Below are 26,204 nucleotides of genomic sequence, written 5' to 3' on the forward strand. Positions count from 1 at the left end.
AAGACTGGATTGTCAGTCACTTAATAAACACTTGTGAAGCACCTACTACGTGCTAACCACGACAGGCTACCTAGTTCTTGGAGGGGTCTCGTCCGTGTCCCCACCCTTTTACCCCCGGTTTTTCAGCCCCAGTTTCCCCGAGCAGCAGGGGGCGGGAGGTGGCTGTCAGTTGGTGCACCTACGCCCCAAGGCTGGACCACTCCCCTCCTCGGTGCCTCCTTCTAGGTCAAAGCTGAAATAAACAAACAAGGCAGGCCGGGGCCGGGCATGCTCAGTTGGACCGGGGCAGGTTTGGGTCGGTGAAGTCGGAGGCTTTATTTTGTGTGTGCGTGTATGTGTGTGTTCGCGCGCGCGTGAGTGTGAGGGTGCACTCCCGGGCCCAGCCGCCGCTCCGGGGCGCTGCCTGAGCGCAGCGCGGGGCTGGGGGAGGAGGAGGGCGGGCGCGGGTCGGATCGGAATGTAGCAACCTCGGCTGGAGCCTCTCGGCGGCGGCGGCGGCGGTGGCGGTGGCAGCTCCCTCCGTCACGTGTCGCGGTCCTGGGAGGGAGACGCGGCGGCGGCACAGGCAGGGGGGCCCCGGCGCAGGCAGGCCCCGACGCTTGTTTGGGTTCTGCAACTCTCCGAGGAGGAGGAGGAAGGAGGAAGGAGGAGGGAGGAGGGAGGAGGGACTGCCCCGGCTCCTCCCTCCCAGGGAGAAAGCGACTCTGCCTGGGACTCCTCTCCCCAACCTCCCCCCCCCCCCCCATCCGCCCTAGCTCCCCGCCAGCCCTCGGGGGCCGCCCCGGCGGCAGATTGAACCCCTACCTCCCGCCCGACCCGGCTGCATTTCGCGTGGAAATGGCTCTTTCTCCTCGAGTGGATGGGGCTAGCCTCGGGATCCGTGGCAGGCGGCGGCAGCAGCACGAGCGGCGGCGGCAACAGCCCCGCGGCCGGCTCTGAGATCCGATCCCGGTATTTCTGGGCAGAGGAGGAGGAGTGGGGGGTGGGGCCGCTAGTGCTAAGGCTCAGGCTGCTGCTGGTGGCGGCGGTGGGAGGGTGAGGGTGGGAGGAGAGGGAGGAGAAGAAGGAAGAGGAGGGGGAAAGGGAGGAGGAGGAGGGAGAGCCCTGTGCAACGTTGGGACTTGGCAACACGCCTCCCTCGGCCCAAGGATATTTAATTTGCCTCGGGAATCGCGGCTTCCAGTGGAGGACTCAGAAATCGGAGGAGTGTGTGTGTGTGCGTGTGTGTGTGCGTGTGTGTGCAGGAGAGGGAGAGACAGAGGAGAAAGGGGAAAAGCAGGGACCCCCCCTTCCCCTTTCCAGCCCCCCAGCTCCTCCTCCCTGTGCAGGAATCCAGCCCATGCAATGAAAGATGCATCTTTGCTTCTTCCCAGCGGTGGCTGAGAGGAGACTTTGCTCTCTATGGATTGGGACTGGCCTCGTCCTGGACTGATTTTCACCCCCAAGGGCATGAAACACCCATAAACTCTCTCGCTGGGGATCCTGACTTCTCGAGCAGCTGCTTTTCTTCTGAGCGCCGGCGGGGGAGAAGAATCACGAGAGATCTGGATCAAGGACAAGGGGGAGGTTGTATTTTTTTTTAAGCCGTTTCCCCCCCTCTCTCCTCGGGCTGACTTGTTTGCATGTGCTGTGTTTGGGGGAGGTGCCCGCTCTCCCACCCACCCGCTTGTATTTTCCTGGCTCGGCGGCCGGGGCTACGGCAGCAGCGGCAGCATGGCGAGCCCACCGGAGGGGGACGGCTGCTTCTCCGACGTGCGGAAGGTGGGCTACCTCCGCAAACCCAAGAGCATGCACAAACGCTTTTTCGTGCTGCGGGCGGCCAGTGAGGCCGGGGGGCCGGCCCGCCTGGAGTACTATGAGAACGAGAAGAAGTGGAGGCACAAATCCGGTGCCCCCAAGCGCTCTATCCCGCTGGAGAGCTGTTTCAACATCAACAAGCGAGCTGACTCCAAAAACAAACACCTGGTAGCCCTCTATACCCGGGACGAGCATTTCGCCATTGCCGCGGACAGCGAGTCGGAGCAGGAGAGCTGGTACCAGGCGCTCCTGCAGCTCCATAACCGGGCCAAGGGACATCACTTGCACCATTCCCACCACGAGGCTGCAGCTTTTGGAGTGGGAGGGGGAGGAGGCGGAGGGGGGAGCTGCAGTGGCAGCTCTGGCCTGGGAGAAGCCGGGGAGGACAGTAGCTATGGGGAAATGGCCCCAGGACCAGCATTCAAGGAGGTTTGGCAAGTGATCCTGAAGCCTAAGGGCTTGGGGCAGACAAAGAACCTGATTGGCATCTATCGGCTCTGCCTGACCAGTAAGACCATCAGCTTTGTGAAGCTGAACTCGGAGGCGGCCGCAGTGGTCCTCCAACTGATGAACATTCGCAGGTGTGGTCACTCGGAAAACTTCTTTTTTATTGAGGTGGGGCGCTCTGCGGTGACTGGACCTGGGGAGTTCTGGATGCAAGTGGATGATTCTGTGGTTGCCCAGAATATGCACGAGACCATCCTGGAAGCTATGCGGGCCATGAGTGAGGAATTCCGGCCTCGGAGCAAGAGCCAGTCGTCCTCCAACTGCTCCAACCCCATCAGCGTACCTCTGCGCAGGCATCACCTCAATAATCCACCCCCCAGCCAGGTGGGGCTCACCCGCAGATCCCGGACTGAGAGCGTCACAGCCACATCACCCGCTAGTGTCGTGGGTGGGAAGCCCTGCTCTTTCCGGGTCCGGGCGTCCAGTGATGGAGAAGGCACCATGTCCCGACCGGCCTCGGTGGATGGGAGTCCCGTAAGCCCCAGTACCAACCGGACTCATTCACACCGGCATCGGGGCAGCTCCCGCTTGCACCCGCCCCTCAACCACAGCCGCTCCATCCCGATGCCTTCCTCCCGATGTTCCCCGTCGGCCACGAGTCCCGTCAGCTTATCGTCCAGCAGCACCAGTGGCCACGGGTCAACCTCCGACTGTCTCTTCCCGAGGAGATCCAGTGCTTCCGTGTCGGGCTCACCCAGTGATGGGGGCTTCATCTCTTCCGATGAATACGGCTCTAGCCCGTGTGACTTCCGAAGTTCCTTCCGTAGCGTCACTCCAGATTCCCTGGGTCACACCCCGCCGGCCAGGGGCGAAGAAGATCTGAGCAACTATATCTGCATGGGAGGCAAAAACACGCCTAACTTGACCGCCCCCAATGGCCATTATAACCTATCCAGAAGTGGCATTGGGCACCGCTATACCCCGGGAGCTGGCCCGAGTCCTGCCACTGTGGGAGATGAGGTAGCAACCGCTGCAGAGCTGGAGAAGAGTTTCCGCAAGAGAACACACTCAGCAGGTACTTCTCCTACTATTTCTCACCAGAAGACACCTTCTCAGTCCTCCGTAGCATCCATTGAAGAGTACACAGAGATGATGCCTTCCTACCCGCCCTGTTCAGCAGCTGGCAGCGGGAACCGGGGCCAAGCCTACCGCCACTCAGCCTTTGTGCCCACCCACTCCTATCCTGAGGAGTGTCTGGAGATCCATCCCTTGGAGGATCGGGGCGGCCACCACCATCACCGGGTGGATACTCCGGTGCTACATACAGACGATGGCTACATGCCCATGTCTCCTGGGGTGGCTCCAGTGCCCAGTGGTCGAAAGAGCGGTGGAGATTACATGCCCATGAGCCCCAAGAGCGTTTCTGCTCCCCAGCAGATCATTAACCCCAGCCGGCGCCATTCTCAGAGGGTAGACCCCAACGGCTACATGATGATGTCTCCCAGTGGCAGCTGTTCCCCAGACAGTGCAGGTGGCTCTGGCAGCAGCAACACGGCCACTTCCGGGAACAGCTACGGCAAGTTATGGACAAACGGGGTGGGTGGCCACCATCACCACCACGTTCACCCAAAGTTCTCTGTGGAGAGCAATGACAGCAAGCTACCTTGCAGCAGCGATTACATCAACATGTCCCCTGCTGGGGACTCTGTGACCAGCAGCCCCTCAGACGGCTACTATGGCCCTGATGATCCACAAAACAAGGCCATCTACTCTTACTACTCATTGCCAAGATCCTTCAAACATACTCAGCAGCAGCAGCAGCAGCAGCAGCAGCAGCAGCAGCAGCAACAGCAGCAGCAACAGCAGCAGCAGCAGCAACAGCAGCAGCAGCAGCAGCGCCGGGGGGAGCCTGAAGATGGTGGTCGACTCCCTCACCTGCGCCTCTCGGTCAGCTCTGGCCGCCTCCTGTACGCCACTGCAGCCGAGGACTCTTCCTCTTCTGCCAGCAGTGACAGCCTGGGAGGAGGTGGAGGCGCCCAGGAGGGGGCCCATGGCCATCTCCATCATCAGGCCCTTCCGCAGCACCTGCCCCGGAAAGCAGACATGGTTGCCCAGACCAAGAACCGCCTAACCCGGCCCACCAGGCTGTCTCTGGATGGCCCCAAGGCCAGCACCTTGCCTAGAGCCAGGGAGCAGCCCCAGCAGCCTCTTCTGCCCCCAGAGCCCAAAAGCCCGGGAGAATATGTGAACATTGAGTTTGTGGGGGACCAGCCAGGCTACTCCCACGGATCGGCCATCTCCCTCTGCTCGCCCACAGTCAGGTGCCCAGTCCAGCGACAGCCGGCCCCCAGAGAAGATGAGGCTGGCTCAGAGGAATACATGAACATGGACTTGAGGCCTCCTCGGAGGCCTGCCTGTCAGGAAAGCTTTGTGGCAAAGGCTGGCAGAGCATGCCCCCTGCCCACCGGGGCAGGTGGGGTGTGCAGGCCCAGCCGCGTGATGCCAAACAGCCAGGATTACGTGACCATGCAGGTGGGTGGGCCCTGTCCTGGCTGTGCAGATGCCTCCCTCAGCTATGTGGTCATGCAGGCAAGCAAGGCTTCGGAGGAGTCCGGTGTCCCAGCTGCTGCGGCTCCTGCCCCTTCCCTTCCTTTTACCGCAGCGCCCCCCTCTCTCCCCCAGCACCAAGGACAGGCAGAGCTGGCTAGCCGCCCATCCCTGTTAGGAGGTCCGAAGGGACCCGGAGGAATTAGCGCCTTTACCCGAGTGAACCTCAGTCCCAGTCGCAACCAGAGTGCCAAAGTGATCCGGGCTGACCCCCAAGGGTGCCGGAGGCGGCACAGCTCGGAGACCTTTTCCTCCACCCCTAGTGCTTCCCGGGGCAGTAGCGTCACAGTGCCCTTTGGGGCTGCTGCCGCAGGTGGCTCTGGGGCCACTGGCAGCAGCGAAGATGTTAAACGCCACAGTTCTGCCTCCTTTGAAAATGTCTGGCTAAAGCCTGGGGATGTCGGGGGCCCACCCAGCAGGAAGGAGACATCCCAGATGAGCGGGGCTGCAGCGGGTTTAGAAAATGGACTCAACTACATTGACCTGGATTTGGTCAAGGATTTTAATCACCGGCCCCAGGAGTGTCCCCCTCTGCTGCAGCCTCCTCATCAGCCCTGTGGCAGCGGCGGAGCCAGTGGGAACGGCTGCTCCAATGAGGACCTAAGCGCCTATGCGAGCATTAGCTTTCAGAAGCAGCCCGAGGACCTTCCATAGCTCCTCCTGAAAAATCACAGCAGGTGAGTTTCCCAGTGATTTAGGCCAGCTGCAGAAGCTTGTTCCGGATTGCTGCCTCCTTTTCCCTCTTTTTCTCTCCCTCCCTCTTTCTTTTCCTCTCTCCCTCTCTCCCTCCCTCCCTCATGTCTTCCTCCCCTACCTTGCCAGGCCTGCAAGGATCCGAGGGACACACACATTCAGTATTCACCCAGTGATCTAGGGGCAAAGCTTGGCACCTTGTGCCATCCAAACAGCATTGGAAAAACAACTTGTCATTGTTTATAGGAGGATAGGTAAGGGAAACGTATATAAGTATTACTGGCCACTGTGTCAGGTATCTGGGTCTGTAGATCCCCATAGTGCAAATATATAGCATGTGTGTGAATATGTGTGTAATATGTATGTATACACATGGATGTTGGCACACAACATTTCTAGGGCTCGTATAAGAGAAAGAAGCCTAGTCTGTTCTTGTTACTAAATTGCAACAGTATTTAAGAAGAAAAACAAAACAAAAAAATCAACAGACTGGCCCCCTGGATTGGGATGGGGAGGGGGAGGAGGGTGGAAATCTTGCTACAAAATAATCTTTACTTGAATTTTTAAAGCAGTGGCTAACCACCCCATCTGAGGCTGGTTTAACTTAAAATCAAGGTCTCCTTGTCCAACTTGGGACTTTGGATCTGTTATTTCAGAATGCTAAAACATCCTAAAACACACATAGGAAGCCATATTCAAAATGCCTTTAAAAGCTTTTATCACTAATCTAGTTAAAAAAAATATTGAGAATGAAGTCAAAATGGGTAAAGAAATAAGATCTCTCTTTGTTCCTGAATCAATATTCCAACAATATTATTCACACGTAGACACATCATCTCTAAGGCATGACTGTTTTTCAGACAGGATATGCAGTAATCCTCTGCATGCAACTGGGACCCATTATTAGTGAAGAGTTATGGAGGTTCATTACAGTGTGTCTGTATTACAGTAGTCTGCTTTTGGAAATGTCTGCACTGAGACTGAAATATCTGTTGGGGGCTACTGTCCGGTTTATTTAAAATTATTTAAGCTGTTTCTGTTTGTGGAAAGAAGAAGTAAGTCAGGAAACATGGGGGATCTTTAAAAAAAAATTTTTTTTTTACACATAGAGCACAAATGAACTATATTAAATGTCATCTTCTGTAGATTTCATTTGCTGTTGATCTCTAAGCTTGAGAATAGACATTTCAATAGTAAATGTTGAAAGTTGACTTTGGAAAAACTATGGCTAAGGTGTGTTGAGGATGAACATAGCTGCTGTTTGCCCACACTTTCCTTGCATTGAACATATTGCCTGACTGGTGATCATAGCCATGGATTGAGCTGTGGAGTACTTTTGCACATAACGTCATGAGTTGTCTACTAGGAAGTTTCTACCATTTGGAAACAATTTATTCTAGTGAACTTGTTATCTTGTGACTCTTTCTTATTTCTGTATCAAAGAGAGTTTTTTTTTAAGTGTTTCTTAAGTGTATGTGTTCATTCATAAAATATTGATTTTTTACTGACCTTTCAGGAAGCCAGTTAATTTCTATAGGGACAATTTCCTTGATTCTAGTAACTTTGACCCACATCAATCATTGTTTTGTCTTAGGTGTATGAAAACACAGTGACAGAGGGCAATGACATCAAATCAAGAGTTTAGATTCTAGGATGTATCAGCAGAATGATGCTTACTTGTTTATCTTCAGTGTGTTTGTTTGACCCAGATGGGCTATGGTGTGTTGGGTGTAAATATTTGGAATTAAATTTATCAATGAAGAGCTGTCTTGTTTCTTTGAAATTAGATTCCTTGGAGTATGAATCATTGGTAGAGTAGTCAGAAGTAAAAAAAAAAAAAATGTTGTTTCATCATATTTATTCATAGCTGCTCTATAATTGAGCCAAAAAAAGTGAGCAAGAAAAGTAGATCTTTAGTAATATTCTTCCCAAAGAGAAATGTATTCACCTTAGGTGGGAAGGATTATCCCAAGTATATTCATTCATAAAATATGCTTTTTTTATCTTAAGCTTCCAGTTCTAGGCAAGTGTGTTAATTTCAATTGTGACCCTTTCTTTGCTTCCCAATAGAAGAGATATTCTTCTTAAAATTGGTATTTGTGACCTTTCAGGAAAAATAATATTCTGGGATAATCAAATTCTAATAATCACAAAATAAGGAGTTGTGGGGGGGGCAATTCCTTAATATTTGTTAGTCAGATGGAAATGTGGGGCAGGTATCTCTGTGTGAATTGGGTATTGTAGGAGCTGATTTGGGTTATCAAAACAAAATTGGGATATATTGTTCAGTAATACCCACCACTTTAGGCCTGTTTTCAATTGTTCAGTTAAGAGATATTTTGCTCATCTTGATAGAGATATGAATCATATCATTCAGTAGCCAGATTGAAGCTCCTAGAGCTAAGTAAGTTTTGCATTTGTGAAAAAACCTTGTAACTTCCTGGGCTTATATTTTTCCTTCCATTCAGGTGGGCTTGGATCTTTAGGTAGAAGAAAGGGAGATATGGAGCTATGAGAAGCTTAAAGTGCTAGTTAAGTGTTTCCTTCTGTTTTTTTCCCTCCTTTCATTCTGCACCTTTTGGATTCCTGTTTCCTTGTCTGTTTATCCATGCTAGGTTTGCCCTTTCTAGACCCCTAGTTTCTTCTATTCAGTTCAGCAAATAAGATTAAGTCCTTGCACTAGGGGGGAGGGAGGAGTGCGAAAACAAAAAAGGAAAAATGTTTCCTGTCCTTGGAGAGTTTATAATCAACCTAGTAGAGGGCTAGAGATCACTCAGATTAATACAAATTAGAATATGAGGTATGTTTCAGACTGGTCTGGGAGGACTAGAGATTAGAGGGGGAGGATCACTACTAGTTTAGGGAAGGGGGAGGGTTTATACCCTAGTCTCCCGAAGTTGATTAATATTGACCCTCACCTCATCCTCCACATCCTCCACCCCCTCACTCCACCCTCCAGATTTCCTTGGCGGGGTTTGTCAGAGTTGATCACCTTCTGCAGGAGGAGGAGTTGAGATCTGGGCTAGGGCGGGGAAAGACAGATGGGCGTGGATTGGAGTGGAGGAAAACAGAAAATCTGGGGAGCCGAGAAATCTGGGTTTGAGGAGTAGACCTGGGGATTCCCCCTTAGCCTTTGCGTTTAGTTGCCTGTGGCTAGGTGGTTGGAGTTGAATTTAGGCTATTTTATTTTGGAAAAAGCCTGTAGTGGGAATCCCAGTGCCCATCCCGACCCTCAGTCCCCATTCCCATTCCACCCTCCACCTCCATTTTCGGGAAAGCCACGTGGATTCTTGTTTTGTCCTCTACAGCTCCTTTTTGTCCTTTGTTTTGGCTAAGGGCTCTACCTTTTTTTTTTTTTCTTTATGATTTTAAGGTGCCGTTCTGCATCCTCGCGACTTTTCCTGGGTGATCTTTCCCTTCTTCCACACCCCAACTTCTTACTTTGCTTCCTTTCTTTTGGTCCCCTGTTTTCCTGTTCACCCTTGTCCCCAGGACACCTTCCCTCCCCCTCCCTTTTTAGCGCACCCTGCCGGGTCTTGTATCTATCTATCTTGGCATTTCTGCCTGGGCACCCAGCTGCCTATTTGGATGTGATGGGTGTGGCAGGGACCTCCGGGGTCTGGAGGAGCGGGGAGGTGGGGGTAACATCGGAGCCCAGAGCCCGGCTGCGGCTACGGCTGCGGTTTGGCTCGGCCGGGCACAATGGTCCTGACGCCTGGCAAGGGCCAAGCTAGGAAGGACTGGGGTGGGAGGGGGCGGAGGCGGGGCTGCAGCTGGGGTTCTGCCGCAGCTTTGGCCAGCACGGACTCCTTCTCCAGGCCCCCCATTCCCAGCCCCTAGTGGCCTCAGTGGCCAGGCAGGCGGTGCCAGCCTGCAACCAGTTAGTGTGCTGATTGAAATATTGCACTCGCCCTTAGACCCCCAACCCAAGTTTTTCCACGCCTTGGCTTATTTTTGCATCGACATCAGATTGTGAATTTTGGAAGGAAAATAGATCAGACCATCCTAATAGGCCACTCTTGTTTTTAAAAATAAAGCCCACAGATGATTGTCATCGTCCCCCCCCCTTTTTGGGGGGGGCACTCCCAGCGTGGTTCCCCAGGTGTAGTAGTCATTTAATAAATGTTTCTTATTTCAAGTAGGCCCTTAATAAATGCTTGTTGTTATTGTTGCTAATGATAATGAACCTTCTGGTTTTGTTTGTTTGTTTGTTCTTTTTTTTGGCAGTCCCATCTTTCCCTCTGGATGATGACTTCCTCCTTTTCCCTTGCTTGGAGGTCTCCTAACTCCATGTGCTGGGGAGGTTTCATCCAGTGTTGGGGCTGGGCTGGCAGTTTCCAAGGGAATCTTGTGTTTAAATCTTTCTAATGAAAAGAGAATTAAGAGAAATGCAGATACAGTAATTCAGGCCTTTTGTGACATTCTTCTCCAATGACTCACCTTTCAGAAAGCCAACATCTAATTCCAAAAGTTAAAAAAAAAATTCTAACCAGTAAATTCTTGAATTTAGAAAACTTAAAGAGTAATAAATAGGAGCACTTAAATTTACTAGATACCCCCAGAAGTAGGAAATGAAGCTTTATTTAGTATTTTTAGGTCATTATAAAATTTAAATCAGTCTAGCATAATTTTAAGTGAATAATAGAGGACAAAAGAATCCAGTTTTGAAAGTTGGTTACATTTTGTTGCACATCCATCTCAATTACATTTGTAATGTGAAATATAGACATAAGTTATATATGTATATAAATTATATATCCAACATGAAACTTGCCATCTTCATAGATATTCAACTCTATTTTGTTCTGATTTTCTCCTCTCTAAAAAAAAGAAAAAGGAAAGATGAAAAGAGAGAGATGGTAGGAAGAAGCACCTTTCCTCTGGATTGACTTGTATGGCCTTTGTTCTCTTACTGGCTTCAACCAGCTCAGCCCAAAGTTCCCTTCCCTCACTGAATCATATGTGCTGAAGGCAGTGCTTTTCCTTAGGTGCTGATTGAAATATCACAAGGGAAAAGTGTATGATTTGGCATGCTATGTAAAAAAATGTCCTAGAGCAACTTCCAGCAGAATGTGAAGTTCTTTGACTTCAATATAACTTTAACAACAGAGTTCAAATCACACGAAAAGTACTGCTCTAACCTCTTTAGACTAATTCTTAAGGTTTAAAAATAAAATCGATAAGCTGACAATTCTTTAATTTTTTACCCTCCTCTTCTCCCAAACCAGGTTTTAAGTTTACATTCTACTTTTGGATGATTAATTTGGAACTCCTGTCACTATTATTGTGCAAAGAATAAATAAATGCTGTCCATGGTATTGACTTTAAAAGCCCGGACTTAGAATGATCCAGGTCGTTTTTTCCTCTTTATAGATCACCCCTCTTGGGCAATTCCTAAAATAAGATCTCTATCCTCAGGAAGCAACTGCTAGCACTCCTTTATTGAGTCAGATTTAAAGACATTCATGGTTAAAAGGTATTACATGTTCACAGGTTGAGCATCAGGAAACCTTGGTACAGCTAGTTGCAGGTTTTTGAGATACTTTATTGTTCAGTTATAGACCCTGAAGGAAGATCTTCAGCTTGATTCCAGCTTGACCCCAATTGACTAGGGAATATTTGAGTACTTTTCATGTTTGGAAATAAATTGTCCAGATTCTACCAGGTAAACATTAGGACTGAGGTGACCATCAGTAACCTTGAGGACTAGATTGGACTGCTTGAGAACTCTTCAGGGTGAATTGGATTCTCTTATTCAGACCACCTGAGAAGAAGTCTAGTTTGCCATCATGAGGCTGTTGGTGGCATCTTGAATCCTACCACATAGAATGTGCCTTGGTTCAACCATTTTATGCAGCCATGAATATACCCTAGCATGAATCATACTTTTTCATTTAATTTTTGTATTGTCTAAGCAGCCATAAGAATTTAACTAGACATTCTGACAAGAAGAAAACATCTGAAAAGCTCATATAAAAGGTGGAGAAGAGCTTTGCTTTTGCATTTATTTTGTTGTTCAGAGATGTCCAACTTTCCATGACCTCATTTGGAGTTTTCTTGGCAAAGATACTGGAGTGGTTTGCCATTTTCCTTCTCCAGCTCATTTGACAGATGAGGAAACGGAGGTAAACAGAGTTAAGGGACTTTGCCAGGGTCATATAGCTAGTAAGTGTCTGAGATTTTCTGACACTCTATCCAGCACACCATCCAGCTGCCTTCACTGTATCTTTGTACTTTTATGCCTACATGATTTGGGGAATTGAAAGGCAGCCTTAAAGCCCCAAAGAACTGGAATTCAATCCTATCTTTGATACATGCTTGCTATGTAACCCTGGATTAGTACCTTGGTGGTTGTTTTTTGTGCTTGAAGAGGACCCAAGTGTCCTCACTATGTTAGTCTTAATGTGTCCAATTGTGGCTGATCAGACCGTTGAGCTTGGAAGGCTCTGTGTCACATGTTGGACACAAGTATTCATGTGTCTGTTACAGAAAAGATGATATGTTAGTAGAAGGAATTTTCTAATTCAGAAATTCCCTATATCAATTAATTCACAGGTCTAGTCCTTATCTCTATTGTAAAATCCTGTGGTTTAGTTTTTCTGTTTAAACAAATGTAAAAGATTTAAATATTTCTTGTGGTGATTAAATTAGTTTGGTTTTAAATTTTCTTCTTTAGATTTTTGAGCACTTTGCATTGGATTATGCATGGTGTTTACAATTTTCTTCTGAGGATTGAGTTTTTGCTGTATTCTGGAACTCTAAGCTTTCTATACTTACTCCCTTGCAGATTTCATAAATCATTAGAATAGTCCATTGACTTTTTTCATTCATTGCTTCATTGATTTAGACTTTCCCAATCCTTTTCTAACCGTGGTAGCAATCAGATAAATTTCTTAGCTCTATAATATATAAATGTTACCTTTTCAGCTTTAATGGTTATTCAGTATAATGGTACTCTTAACAATCTGAAAAAGTGTCACTTTTTTCCTCATTCTCTTTGTCTGCCTTTCAGGAAGTGAAATATTGCTTGAGGTAGCGGTTTATTTCTCTACTTTATAGGGGTTTTGGTAATTGCATTCAAAAGAGTCATTCTCTTATAATAAGCTACTAGAGGTCAATTATTTCTATAAATGGTTTCATAAAGAAATAAGTATTGTAGATTCTTTTTTGATGAAGATATTTTATCTTTTAAAATACTACAGGTCTTATTCTTCATCTAGTTATATAAACAGTAGTTTCAGTATCTTTTGATTTCTAGGTATGCCCAATTTTAAGAAAAAATACTAATAATTTTATTTTTTCATTTTGTATACATATAAACTCTGAAGGAGAAAGCACTTTGATTTGTTTCTATTGTGTTTTGTTTTAATATTGGGTAGTGGATAGAAAACCAGACCTGGGGCTGTAATGTGAATAATGTGAAATATAGACACAAATTACACACACACACACACACACACACACACACACACACACACACACTTCTGTACAAAGTCAACTTCAGATATTGACTAGCTGTGTGACCCTGGATAGTTCACTTAACTTTGTCTTAGTTTCTTCATCTGTCAAAGAAACTGGAGAATAGAATGGCAAAACACTCCATTATCTTTGCCAAGAAAACCCCAAATTGGGGTCATTAAGAGTTGGCTGTGACTGAATAATAACAACAATTTTAATATTAGTAAAATCTCTACTAAAAAGGCAGCAGGAGCTGACTGTAGAGCCCAGAGGTCTACCTAGAATATATACTAAGCTTAAGGCCTTGCCAAGACATTTAACTTCTTAGTCCTAAAGCTAGACTATAGTTTACAGATAAAATGTCAGTCTATATTGATGGGTATACTTAATATATCATGGGTTCCCTAAATAAATGAAATCATAGTTTGGAATCTACCCCCTCCAAAAAAAGCAGCCTTTTGGAAAATGATACTGAACTGTTTTTGCAGATCAAAGAAAAGTAAGCTTGTAATAGTTGTTATTTCTTGGCTTTTCCTTTCTCCTATAGAAAGGAAACCACTTGAGGGCAGACACTTTCATTTGTGACTTCCTACCACCAGTGATTAGCATAGTGTCTGGCAAACTGTAACCAATGAATAAATGGTTTTTTGATTGATTATTCACATGGAGATGATTACATGTGTCCTCAACTCAATTGACAAAGATAGAAAGACTTTTTATGAAGTTTGCTAAGGTAATTTTGAATTCCTCAGAAAAAAATAGCTTTGGTAGAGTTGTATCATGATCTCTCTTAAAATCTATATTTTTTGTTTGATAAATATATAATGTGCTTGTTAGTGATTCAATCATTTAAAAATAACATAATTTGATGCTGCCTTTGGAGTTTCAAAGGTGTGTCTACTCACCTAGGCACTCATTCTTACAAGAATATAAAAATAAATCCTGTATTCAAAAAAAAATTGAAATAGTTAAATTAAATGTATCTATAAAGGGTTATTTTATGTGTGGGTTTTACATCTCATTTTCTGTTTTTAATTTAAGATAACATTTGTAATACCAAAGCCTTGTCCCTGTATCCATGGATGCATCTAAGACAGTAATAACTCAGTGCATGAGTCTCATCATTTACTGTCTTATCTTCAGTGCCTTATTGCATTGGACCAAACTGTTTCATTAGTGCATTAGTATGTGCTGAGATGCCTTACTAAATAATAAATTGTTTAGATCTGTTTGGGAAGTGAACCTAAAAGGTTATAAGCTGTGGTGAGTAAAAGAGTCTTTCATCAACTCTCCATTTGTTTTGTTTTGTTAACTCAAAGGCAGTGATGGGCATCCTCTGATCTTCTTTGACACATCTGGGTCACACCGTTGAAGCATCACTTAATCCTAAGTAGCTGCTACTTGTGTTGTCTGGGTTGGAGTGATCAAAGAGGTGCTTGCTGTTCATCATTGCTTTTCATTGTTTTCACTTAAATATTTTTAAACATATCTTTTGTAGCTGACATTTTCTGCATTGCACCAGAGTTTGGACTTCTTGCTTTCAGGTAATGGAAAACATTAGATTGCCTTTATGTGATCATGGATTCACTCAGAACTGGAAGGAACCATAAAGGTGCAACTCAGATAAAATAGGATTGTATATTAACTCAGAAAACTACAGATTAACATTATCTATGATGTATTGTATTTTTAATTATTTTATTAAATATTTCCAAATTATATTTTAATCTGGTCCTAGCCTCACTGGCAAGTCTGGTAGTTGTGTTTGATGTCTCTGATGTAGTCCAGCTCTTTAATTTTACACATGAAAAAACAGAGACCCAGGGAGATTATAATTTGCTACAAATCACAAAGATTGTGTGTGTGTGTGTGTGTGTGTGTGTGTGTGTGTGTGTGTCTGAGCTGAAGTACTCAGATTTTTCCCATTGATGTACAAAAAGAGAAAGATTTTCACATAAAGCTGGGTCCCCCTCTGGTGACAGAGTGGATAAAGTATCTGAATTGGAATCAAGAGATAAGCTCTGAGTTTGAATCCTGCTTCATACACTTAATTGTTGTGTGCTCTTGGCAAATCACTTAACAGTCCTTAACTTCCACATCTGTGTAAGGAGGATAATAAAAGAGCTTATCTCAGGGACTACCTGGGAGGATACATACAGATAAAGAGAAGGAGAGAGAGTCAGAGACAGAGAGACACACAGTCAAAGACAGAAAGATAGATACATACATATATATATATGTATTATATATACATACACCTATATAGACATACAGAGATAGCTAAATAGCTAAGTAGCTGGAGATGATAGATGTTAAATATAGATAAAGATAGGTAAGGTGTTAGATATAGATAAAAGAGAAGTGAGCCAGAAGGAAGAGAGAAGATAGAAGACAGGTAGATAATTGATAGTTAGATAGATGGTAGATAAAATGATTGATGATAGATTGACATTAAATACTTTGCAAGTCAAAATTCTATAAAGGTCAGCTATTATTAGAATTTATTTTGTATAGACTGGCATATATGTACACATTGGTTCTCTGAGGGCAGGATCTATTTAATTTTTACCTTCTTGTCCCAGTGCCAGGCACACTGCCCCACATGAGGAATGGTGCTTGGATGCTGTTGATTGATTGAATTGGAGCAGCTGGTGTGCCTTATTTACTGTTCATCTTCCACTTCTTACTCTCTTCTCTCTCCATTATAAAATTCCCTGTTCTTCTTTGGAGGAGAAAGCCAAAGTTCTAGTTTTTTTAGTGAAGAAAGTGTTAATGGTAATCAGATAAATAAAAGCCTTAAATTTGGTGCCTGTTGGTTGGTGTTCACTATCTGGGTTTCTGTAATATCACCAAAAGGATGAATATGACATGATAATTTGCTTCTTACTTTTTGAAAATAACTCAGTAGTTTTTCAGGTGTGTGTGTGTGTGTGTGTGTGTGTGTGTGTGTGTGTGTGTGTGAAGGGTGAGAGGCACTGGACTTCAGATCACAATGATAAGTTCTGTCATATCAGACACCTGCAGACCAGGTGACTTTGGACAAATATCTAAATCTCATTTTCCTCATTTATGCTACCAGTCTCACAGGCTAGTTGTGAGAATGCCATTTAAATGAGAGAATGTCGTTTAAAGTGTTTTTTAAACCATCAATGCACATACATATGAATTACTGCTTTATTTATTTATAATTTTTTTAAACCTTCCTTATCCCTACTTGACACTGTGGTTGGATCACATGGAAATGTTATAAAGTCAGATATGTGAATTTGCTCAAATATTTGAATTGTTGCTGATTCTTTTTTTGTTTGTTTGTTTGGTGAATTTTCTCATGCTCAAATGAAGCCCTTGAATCTAAGGTTAGCATATTCAAAAGCTTTTTTGTCTGTAGGTGACTGATTTTTATTTTAAGTAGAAAAAGATACTAATGCCATGAATTCTTGCTCTTGCCCTAGAACCCTGCAAGTCTAGCTTTCTTTAAAGTCTGTGTTGCTCTCTCTCTCTCTTTCTCTTTCTCTCTTCTTCCCTCCTCCTTCTCTCTCTCTCTGTCTCTGTCTGTCTTCTTTTTCTTTCCCTTTCTTCCTCCCTCCTTCCCTCCCTCCCTCCCTCTGTCTCTATCTCCATCTCTCTTTTCCTCTCTTCCCTCTCTTCTCCCTCCCCCTTACTATCTCTCTTTCTCTCCCCTTTTTTCTTTCCCTCTCTTTCTCTTTCTCTCTGTCTCCCTTCCTTTCTCTTTCTTTCTGTCTCATTTGTGAATGGGTAGACAACATGCAGGAGATCTTGCATTTTGACAAAAAAATACAGCATACCTTCTCAAGAAATTACTAGCAGCCTTTCACAGAGATATAAATAGGAGTCTTTCTTGCCTTCAATAAGGTTTATGTCTCACTATTATTTCTCAGACTTTGAAGCTTAATAAACAAATACAGTAAATTTAGTTAAATATTCAACTGTTCAATAATTCTAAAAACTCATGGAGATTCTCCTCATCTCAGTTTCCCCACCTTTGTTTGTATTTAGGAAAGCAGCCAACAGCATACTTTCTTGATAATGTCGATGATTTCATTTTTTTTTTTTATCTTTTTATTTTACTTCCTTGCCCTTATAGCAAGAACTTAATTGACATTGACACAGGAACCTGCAGCTAGTACAATTGACAAAGAAAGGTTTCTCCCCATCATAGGGGACCAGATTTCCAACAAAGCAAAGATGAGATTAAATGGCTGAGCTGAACACCTCTTTCCCTTCTCTCCCTCTCCCTACCTTCCCAAATAGAAAATAGTAGTCAAAAATAACAAAATAGATCAGAACCCAGAACTTTCTAACAAGCAGCTTTGATAAGTGAATACAGAACCAGGGAATTGAATTTATCACTTATGTTGTTAAATAATAATATACTTATGTATGCATGGAAGCAAGAATGCTGGATAGGAGCTTATCTTTCTCTTTGCCCCCCTATTTTTCCTCTAGTATTCAGAATGGTAGGGTTTAGGAGTGATAGGGAAGGTTCCGACCTATAATTAGATTTTTGAAGGTTCCTTAAATCCAGGACAGATACGTCTTCTTGTAATGTATTTAAAAGTACCCAGAGAGAAAGAAGCCCCATAAATTAATTTAGTGATAAAGCCTGCCTATCCTCCTTTCCACAGAATTCAGAACCACATTCAGTTGCTAATTTCACCATCCCTGGGACATTTTTTGAGACAATAGAATGAAAGTTAGAGAGGAAAGTATAAAAAGGAGGGGTTATATTTTAGTGTCCTGATGCCTAACAAGTTTCTGCTTTGGTCACCTGGCCTGGGGACCCTTAATTTAGAAGAATAAGAAGGGAATGTCAAGTGAAGTAGAGATGCAAGATCCTGGCCCAACATTTGTAGAAAAAAGACATAGAGGAGGAGCCAATCCTTTCCCTTTATCTTCCATACTCCATGTCTTTCTGTAAAGCCCCGTGAGACTAACAATCATGGTTCTAGTTCTAGGGCCATATTTCCCTCAGAGAATGAATGATATGTAGGGTTATCAGGGGAAGATTAAATTCACAGTTATCCTATTGGAGAGATGTCACTAAGGAGGGATGATAAAAACAAGTTTGGTCAAATACTGGGATAGTCATAGAGTGTTTCCATCTGCTTCTCCCACCTACTCTCATCACTGAAGACCATATAGCGAAAATTATCTTCCTCATGGTCAATCTCAAATTGTTCAATATAGCAGTACCAATTTACAGTACATTAAGCGTTCCTGTTTTCCCACAGCCCCTCCAGCATTTGTCATTTTCCCTTTATTGTTCACTTTTGCCATTCTGATGAGTTTGAAATGATATAATTTCCATTTCTCTATTAATTGATTTGAATCACTTTTTCATATGATTGTTGATGGCATGGATTTCTTACCTTGAAAAATTACCCATTAATATTTTTTGATTAATTGTTGAATGTCTCTTGAGGCTTCAAAATATATATTTTTTCTTTTTGCAGTTAGAAAGGACATTAGACATCATCTAGATCATAACGCTTATATAATAGATAAGCTTCCTATAACCGAGAGGAGTTAAGTTCCCATAAATAAGGAATAACAACTCCAGATTTCAAACCTAGAACCTCTGACTAAAAGAGCATTATTTTGCTATGGTGTCACACAGTCTTCCCAAATGGCTGTAGTTCATGAAATATTGTCAAAAAGCAACAGTTGTTATCTATGTTTAAAGGCACAATATTTTTGCAGCAAAAATCTAGCAAGAGAGAATGGGCTGATTATAAAAGGATGCTCTGGATAAAGTAAAGGTGAATATCTTGTGTGTGTTGGGAGGGAGAGATCTACAATTCAAGTAGAAGCACTCCAAATTTGTCACAAGAAACCCAAAGATTCATGCTTTCCTTTAATCTAGAGGTACCAAGAGGTGACTACTTTCTGTTCTTGCACTATTTTTTTCTTTCCATTTCCCCCTACTCATTTTTTATATCCATGAATAATATAACTTAATTCCCCTAGGTCTTAGTTACTACCAGAACTGTCTAAAGAGGTAGAAAGAATACTGAATTTAGATTAACAAGCCCTGAAGTTCAAGTCTTTCACTTAATCCCTACTTGGGCCAATCACTTAACCTTGTTTGGATTTCAGTTTCTCCATCTGTAAAATGAAAGGGGTTCAATTAGATCATAGCATCTTAGCTTTAGAAGCTGGAAGGATTGAATAAACCTTAAAAGGCTTGAATTAGTTGGAAGGTTCCTTTCAGCTTTAAGTTAATGAATGATTCTGTGATCTCTTAAGGTTGTTTCCCAGCTCTGAGATTTGAGATTCTAAGTATAGTGAAAGAAGGTACAAATAGCAAGGTCATTTGAGTTAGGGACCTTTGTAAGGTTTGAAGGAGGTGATCTTTTTTCAATGCAAGTCCAGATTTTGATAAGACATATTTATTTTTGAAAAACAAATAGGTGTGTGTGTGGATGTGTGTGTGGGGTGTATTGCTTTTAATCTCTGATCTAGTTAACATTCACATTTTTCTCTTATCACTGTTACATACCTTGAATGTTTCTATCAACTAATTTCAAGGAAGCCACTTTCTGGTTAAAGGAAAGCATGAATCTTTGGGTTTCTTGTGACAAATTTGGAGTGCTGCTACTTGAATTGTAGATCTCTCCCTCCCAATACACACAAGGTACTCACCTTTACTTTATCTAGAGCATCCTTTTATAATCAGCCCATTCTCTCTTGCTAGATTTTTGCTGCAAAAATATTGTGCCTTTAAACATAGATAACAACTGTTGCTTTTTGACAATATTTCATTCCCATTTTTACAATAACCTAGAAGTTGTTGGAAATGGATTTAAATATTGTTCTTTCATTTATGAACTACAATTTTAAACAGATATGTATGAAAGAATTATACTCAGAAATATGGGAAATACTCTCCTTTTGGGAATTTAACATTCCTAAAGCCCTACCTTTACTTTTTTTTGGTGGGGGCAACATAAGCCTTTGTTAATAGTACAGGGTTAGTACAGGGTTGTAGGTTAGTACAAGGAACGATCTTTGGAAGGTGTGCAGACTTGCAATTAGTTCTTTGAATTGGGTTAGGAATGTGTCTCTAGATGGAAAAATGAATGGCTTTTAGGGGCTGTTTAGCTTCTGGGATACAAGCCCACTGAAGGAATGTTATTGTGTCTTCCAAGCCTGTTCTCACATAGGCTTTGTTGGACAAGATCTCATGTCTTTGCATTATCAAATACACAACAAAAACACTGAGCCACTCAGTCTGATCTAATTGAATGGGACAGCTTAGATATCCTTGAGCCTGCAAAGTAGTATGTTTTCAGATCACTTGCTTTCAATTAATTAACTTTTTTTCCCTATTAATAGAAAAATTACTGAGAGCCATATTTGTCTTGCAGACTAACATAGTGTTAGCAATCTGAAGCCATTTTTTTTTAGGAGGATGAGTGGCATAGTAAGGAGATGATAAACTTAATAATTAACATCTATAGAATGTTTCTGTTTGTTTGTCTGTCTGTCTACCTGTTAATCAAACACTGTACTAAGTTCTCTCATTTGATTCTCACAACAACCCTGGAAGGTAGGTGCTATCATTATCTCCATTTTACAGATGAAAAAACTCAGATATAGATTTAAGTGAACTGTCTAAGGTCACACAGCTAGTAAGTATCTTAGGTTAGATTTGAATTCAAGTTTTCATTATACCATTTTGCTGACAAGTTGGAAGAATTAAAGATGCAAAATATTTCTTAATTCTGGGCCTCTGATGGACCTATTATTTCATCACTGTGAGTACTCCTTTTCCCAGTGCAAGGTCATCATCCCTCTCTGCCTCCTTCTGCTGATTTTGTTTATGTTTAATCTTCCCTGAGAGGTTCTGCTTTAAAATAACAACTTGTGTTTATGTAATACTTCAAGGTTCACAAAGAAAGCTCTTTCCTCACAATAGCCTATGAGGTAAAAAGATCTCTGAATCTCTGAGATATTAAGTGACTGACCCATGATCTCACATTTATTAAATGTCTGCAGTGGGATTTAAACTCAGGTTTGGAGACCTTTCTCTGTTACTTTCAGTATGATTCTGAAGCTCTGTTCCACCTGTGGTCTTTCAGTTGGTGTCTGGCCCATTTCTTTTTCTGCTCGACAACAATAAAAAATTGCATGTTTCAAGATCATGGTCAGAGGAAGGCAAGAAGATTATAGAACATGATTCAAGAGGATCAGTTCAGAGAATTAAAGATTTTGGTCTGAAGAAAAGAAGAGAGAAATGTGTTGATTATCTTAAGATATTTAAAGAATTGCTTCATGGGACCAAGTTCTTCATTTATTCATTGAAGGACCAGTGGGTTTACAGAGAGGCAGATTTGGGCCCACTACAAGGAAAACCTTTATGGATATTCACTGCTGTCCATAAATAGAACTGATTATCTTGGAGGGAATTATAGTAAGTGTTCCAATACTTGAAATTTTCATGAAAGTTGGATAATAGTTCATTGGAAATATCACAGAGACATTTAGACTAGGGAGTCTCTGAGATCCTTGTCACATTAATAAATTTTGATTCTATGAAAATGAATATGATTATTGAACTGGCCAATTAAAATCCATCTCTTTATGAGAGGTATTAAAACTTTTCCTGATGGTTTTCAAAACTTAATGGAAAAACTTTTTTTTTTTTGAAATCAGGAAATATATAGGAAAAAAAATCATGGCTATAAAAATAACCACAACTAAGAAAAAGGTTATTTTCCATGGTCATTTTTGAGTACCTTTATTGGATCCCTTTTCCCTGTGCAATGTTTTTATTTTACTCATTCGGAATTAACGATTTGGGGAGTGACAGTGAACTACCTGTTGAGTCCTTATAATCTTCAACCAAATGTGAAATCTTGGTTAAAATTAATTAGAACTTAATTATTTGTGGACCTGAATAAATGATCAATTATTCTGTGTCTGATTTATCTCAAAGCCTTTCTCCTTTTTATTTTCCACAAAGACACTGTCTCTTGAAGATGGACACATCTTTTGCTTTGTTTTGATGGAGTTTGCTTATTTCTCTGCTTGAAATAGCACCTCATCAGCTTTTATTCTGTTAGTATTATTCTTATGATGTTAATTGCATTTTACAGATTCAGGTCACAGTTTAGAATTTGCATTTGGTTTTAAGAAAATCAGAAATCGAAAGCAGTAAGAACATTACTAAAAATAATTGTTTTACTCTAGTGATCTCAGTTATTCAGAAGCTAGTTATTAAGCTCCTGGATAGTGTGGACCCCTTGGGTCCCCATTTTCTTACTCTGGTTCTTTGTCTTCCTCTTGGGCATTTCACTGCTTATTAGCACCTCTGCCATCAGCATGGGTAGGGCTGGAGAGAGGAGGTGAAATTCAAATCAGTCAATTTTGTTAACATCTCTTCTAAAAAATGAACCGAGCAAGAGAAGTTAAAAGTGAATTGTTAAACTCAGATTTGGGCATTACAGCATATATTTAGGCTTTGCCCCCATCCTTTATTTCCATAGATAATTGAGAACGTCGACTTTAGTCTTAAGGCAAAAGTCATGGAATTCCTGTTGTTAGAATTCACTATACTAGCTGCAGTCAAAATCCATTTTAACATGACTTGTTATGAGAAGGATTAGGATATACCCTGAGTCTGGTTATATTCTGGGAAACATAACTGCATTCAGTTAAATATCTTTAACCTTTAGCACATGTCCCCTAAGACTACTGTATTTTAATTCAGGAATTTATCACTTTACTGAACTACTCTTTGGACTTTATTCTATTCCTCAAAACTTTAAAATGTCTACAATTTCGTGGGCAGTAGAAGCATCAGGTAATAGAGCCCTCTTGGACTTGTAATAAGAAAGAAATGCCTCACATATCAACTGGGGGATTTTTCAATCTCTCTCTGTCTTGTTGCCTTCTCCCTCACAGGATTGTTGTGAACTGTGAAATAAATGTATGTCAAGCAACTTAGAGATGGAAAAGACTGTCTGAATGTGAGTTATTATTAATTAGAATCAACTTCAGCTTTTAAAGAAGTTAATAAATTAACAATTCAATTTTAAAATTAATAATTGGCTACCATATACCAGACATTCGAGGATAAATTAAGGGACAATTTACTCCTTTTTACTATTTATTTATTTTTGTGAGGTAGTTGGCGTTAAGGGTCACACGGCTAGAAAGTGTTAAGTATCTAAGGTCCAATATGAATTTGGGTCCTCCTCACTTAAGGACTGGTGCTCTATCCACTGCTCCATCTAACTGCCCTGACAATTTAGTTTTTATACATTCATTGGATTTGTTTCCTCAATATTTGGCACATGATAGTTAATTAATAAAATGTGAAATTGTTAATCTACTAACATTATATGTGTAACAATGTATATGTCATATGTAAATTATATTTATGACAATAAATATATATTCACATGCAATATGTAGAAGACAATATATTCAAATACCATATTTGAATGTATTACCTAGTATGTGTATATGTGCCTATGTATACATATATAAACGGATGCATATATGTAAACATATACACATATACACATATGTGTACACATTTATATGTCAATTAGATGGCACAATGGGCAGAGCACTGGCCCTGGAATCTGGAAGACTCATCTTCTAGAGTTCAAATCTGGTTTCAGATATTTACTAGTTGTGTGACTCTGGGCAAGTCACTTAATCAGCATTTGCCTCAGTTCCTCATTTGTAAAATGAGGAGGAGAAGGAAATAGCAAACAACTCCAATATTTTTGCCAATAAAATCCCAAAGGATACCACAAAGAGTTGGACACAAGTAAAAAAATGACTCAACTAGATAGATAGACACACACACACATGTGAACATATATGTATATTTCTCAATCTCTGTACCTGCAACAACCTTTATGAATGACTAGATATCTTTTTAAGTTTTCAAGTAACATTTTTATGCAATTGTTTTTAAGAAAATAGGTTAATGAAACTTAAAAGTAGGACTTTCCCCCCCTAATTAAGAGAGGAAATAAAAACTTTGTACAAATAAGGAAGTTTCTCTGAAATTGTGACTTCTAATTCAGCAAATAGTCAAAATCTATTGTATTATTTTTTTTTTTTTTGGTAAAGAGTGGGCTAATGATATGCCTCATCATTTTGTGAAATTAAAAACAGCAATCTTTATTCTTCGATCTCAGGGCCCATTTTCTTTCTGTTGTAGTATCTGAAAGAATTGAGATAATTGTATCATTATTAATGGTTTTAGAGGGATATTTTACAGAGCCACATGTGGCCCTTTTTTGACACTAAAGATCAAATAGTTGTCTAAACTATTTCTTAAATGAGAAGGAAGTCACATTTCAGTAGCTACATTTTAAGTACTTCTTGGAGCAGTAACATAATAGGGACTTGTTGGTTTATCAATTGATTGATTAAAGGTAAAATATTTACAAAATATTTATGATAGCATGAATGTACCTCCTTATACCAACCAGCTGCAAATGAACAAAAAGAGGTTGACATGGGTGACTTTTTTCAAGAAAATGAGGAAGAGGACCTCCTTTAGGAGCAATACCCATTCATCCCTTTTTTGGTTTTGTTTTGTGTCATCCCTTCTTCACAGGTGTGGCTACCATTGCTGCTCTAGTAACATCCCAGTACAATAACTTAACTTTATAGTAAGGAATATGTCATGAGTAAGTAAGTTGCTGGCCCCCACAATATTTGAAGATAAGCCCTAAACTTTCTCTTAATAATAATAAGTTCTGTGGCTTTTACTTATAGGCTTTATTTCCCTACCCTTTAATCAATTTTGTGGCTTTCTGCAGAGTCTTCATAAAGTTTTCCACATTTTCTTCCAGTTGTGGAGCTCATAATTGAACATGACTCTAGTAGAAGAATATCCAAAAAGTACTGATTGTATCATAGAAAATGGGCCTGATGATCTCTATACATGATGCTCATTTTATTTTACTCTCATCTGCCCCTTATTCTTCTAATGATAGTACTACATCACTGATTTGTATTCTATGTGGGGTCCACTGGGATCCCTGAATTGTTCTAAGTTGTGGTTGGTTAATTATTCAATTAATACACACTTGTTAAGTGCCTACTATGTGCAGCATTATAAAGGCAAAAGACAGGCTTTATTCTCAAGGAATTCACAGTCTATTTCCTAGATTCTAATTGTATAATATGTGTTTTTCTCCCTCTCAACTGTGTTTTAGTTTGTGTTAAGTGCATTTCTTTTAATTTTTTATTTCTCCAGTTTATCAAAGGCTATCATCCAAGTTACTAATGTCTTTCTTTAGAACTATGGATATTATTTAAGTCTCCAGTTAAACAAAATAACACTACTGGAAACATCCTTGTTTATTTACTTTTATCAACTTGTAAAGTTGCTTTAATCATCATAGCATTTATTAAAAACTATGGAAAATAGGACACACTTGATCTTTCATTGTCATCATTAGTCTTTTCTTCTGTTTCAGGAGGAAACAGAGCTGTTATTTATAAAAGGGACTTTATAAATTAAGGTTTTTTAATTTTATTTTTATGTTTGTCTGCATATTAGATCCCTTTGGCAGCCTATAGGATCACTCAGAATAAAGTTTTTAAATGCACAAAGCAAAATACATAGGCAACACGGGAAATCATTCATATTGAAATAGAGTGATCAAGAGATTAGAAAATTAGTTTCATGATCTCTAGATTAAGAAGCCTTCCAAAGACCATTTAGTCCAGTGCCTTTATATCACAGGCAAGGAAACTGAGTTTCAGTGAGATGAGGACTTTACCAAAGGTCAAATGTCAAAGCCAGGATTGGAACCATGGTCTCTTGAGTGCTCTTTGCAGAACATCATCACTTCCTTAGATTGCCTGACCTGTACATAGATTGTGCATGGCTCTCTGGGGACTGACTTGGTCCATGTTAGCCTGCCCCAAACAGATTCTAGTTTTGAAAATGTGGCTTGTGGAGAATTTCTATCCTTAGGGCATGGTGAATAAACCCTTCCCCTCAATGGCATAGATACTTGTCTGTACTATGGAGAGATAACTGTCCATTGGGAAAGAAAAAGAAAAAAAGAAAGGAAAAAAAAGTATTCAGCATTCATGTACCCAACATTTAAGGTGCCCTTAAATGCACACCACATATATTGATGACAACCTGCCTCTATCCACCAGAGTAAAATCCTCCTGGGGCTACATATTGCTCTTTT

General features: G+C 41.7%; 1 protein-coding gene across 1 annotated transcript in view; it reads left to right on the top strand.

The window, feature by feature from the left end:
• The first annotated feature begins 1,619 nt into the window (after window positions 1–1,619).
• IRS1 (insulin receptor substrate 1) overlaps window positions 1,620–26,204 on the top strand; it is a 74,843-nt gene continuing 50,258 nt past the window's right edge. The window contains exon 1 of the mRNA XM_051983444.1: window positions 1,620–5,528. Coding sequence (XP_051839404.1) covers window positions 1,714–5,505 — 3,792 coding nt within the window. The 5' untranslated portion in view covers window positions 1,620–1,713 and the 3' untranslated portion in view covers window positions 5,506–5,528. The remainder of the gene's footprint in view (window positions 5,529–26,204) is intronic.

This window comes from Antechinus flavipes, chromosome 3 (genome assembly GCF_016432865.1).
Source record: "Antechinus flavipes isolate AdamAnt ecotype Samford, QLD, Australia chromosome 3, AdamAnt_v2, whole genome shotgun sequence".
Taxonomy (NCBI): Eukaryota; Metazoa; Chordata; class Mammalia; order Dasyuromorphia; family Dasyuridae; genus Antechinus; species Antechinus flavipes.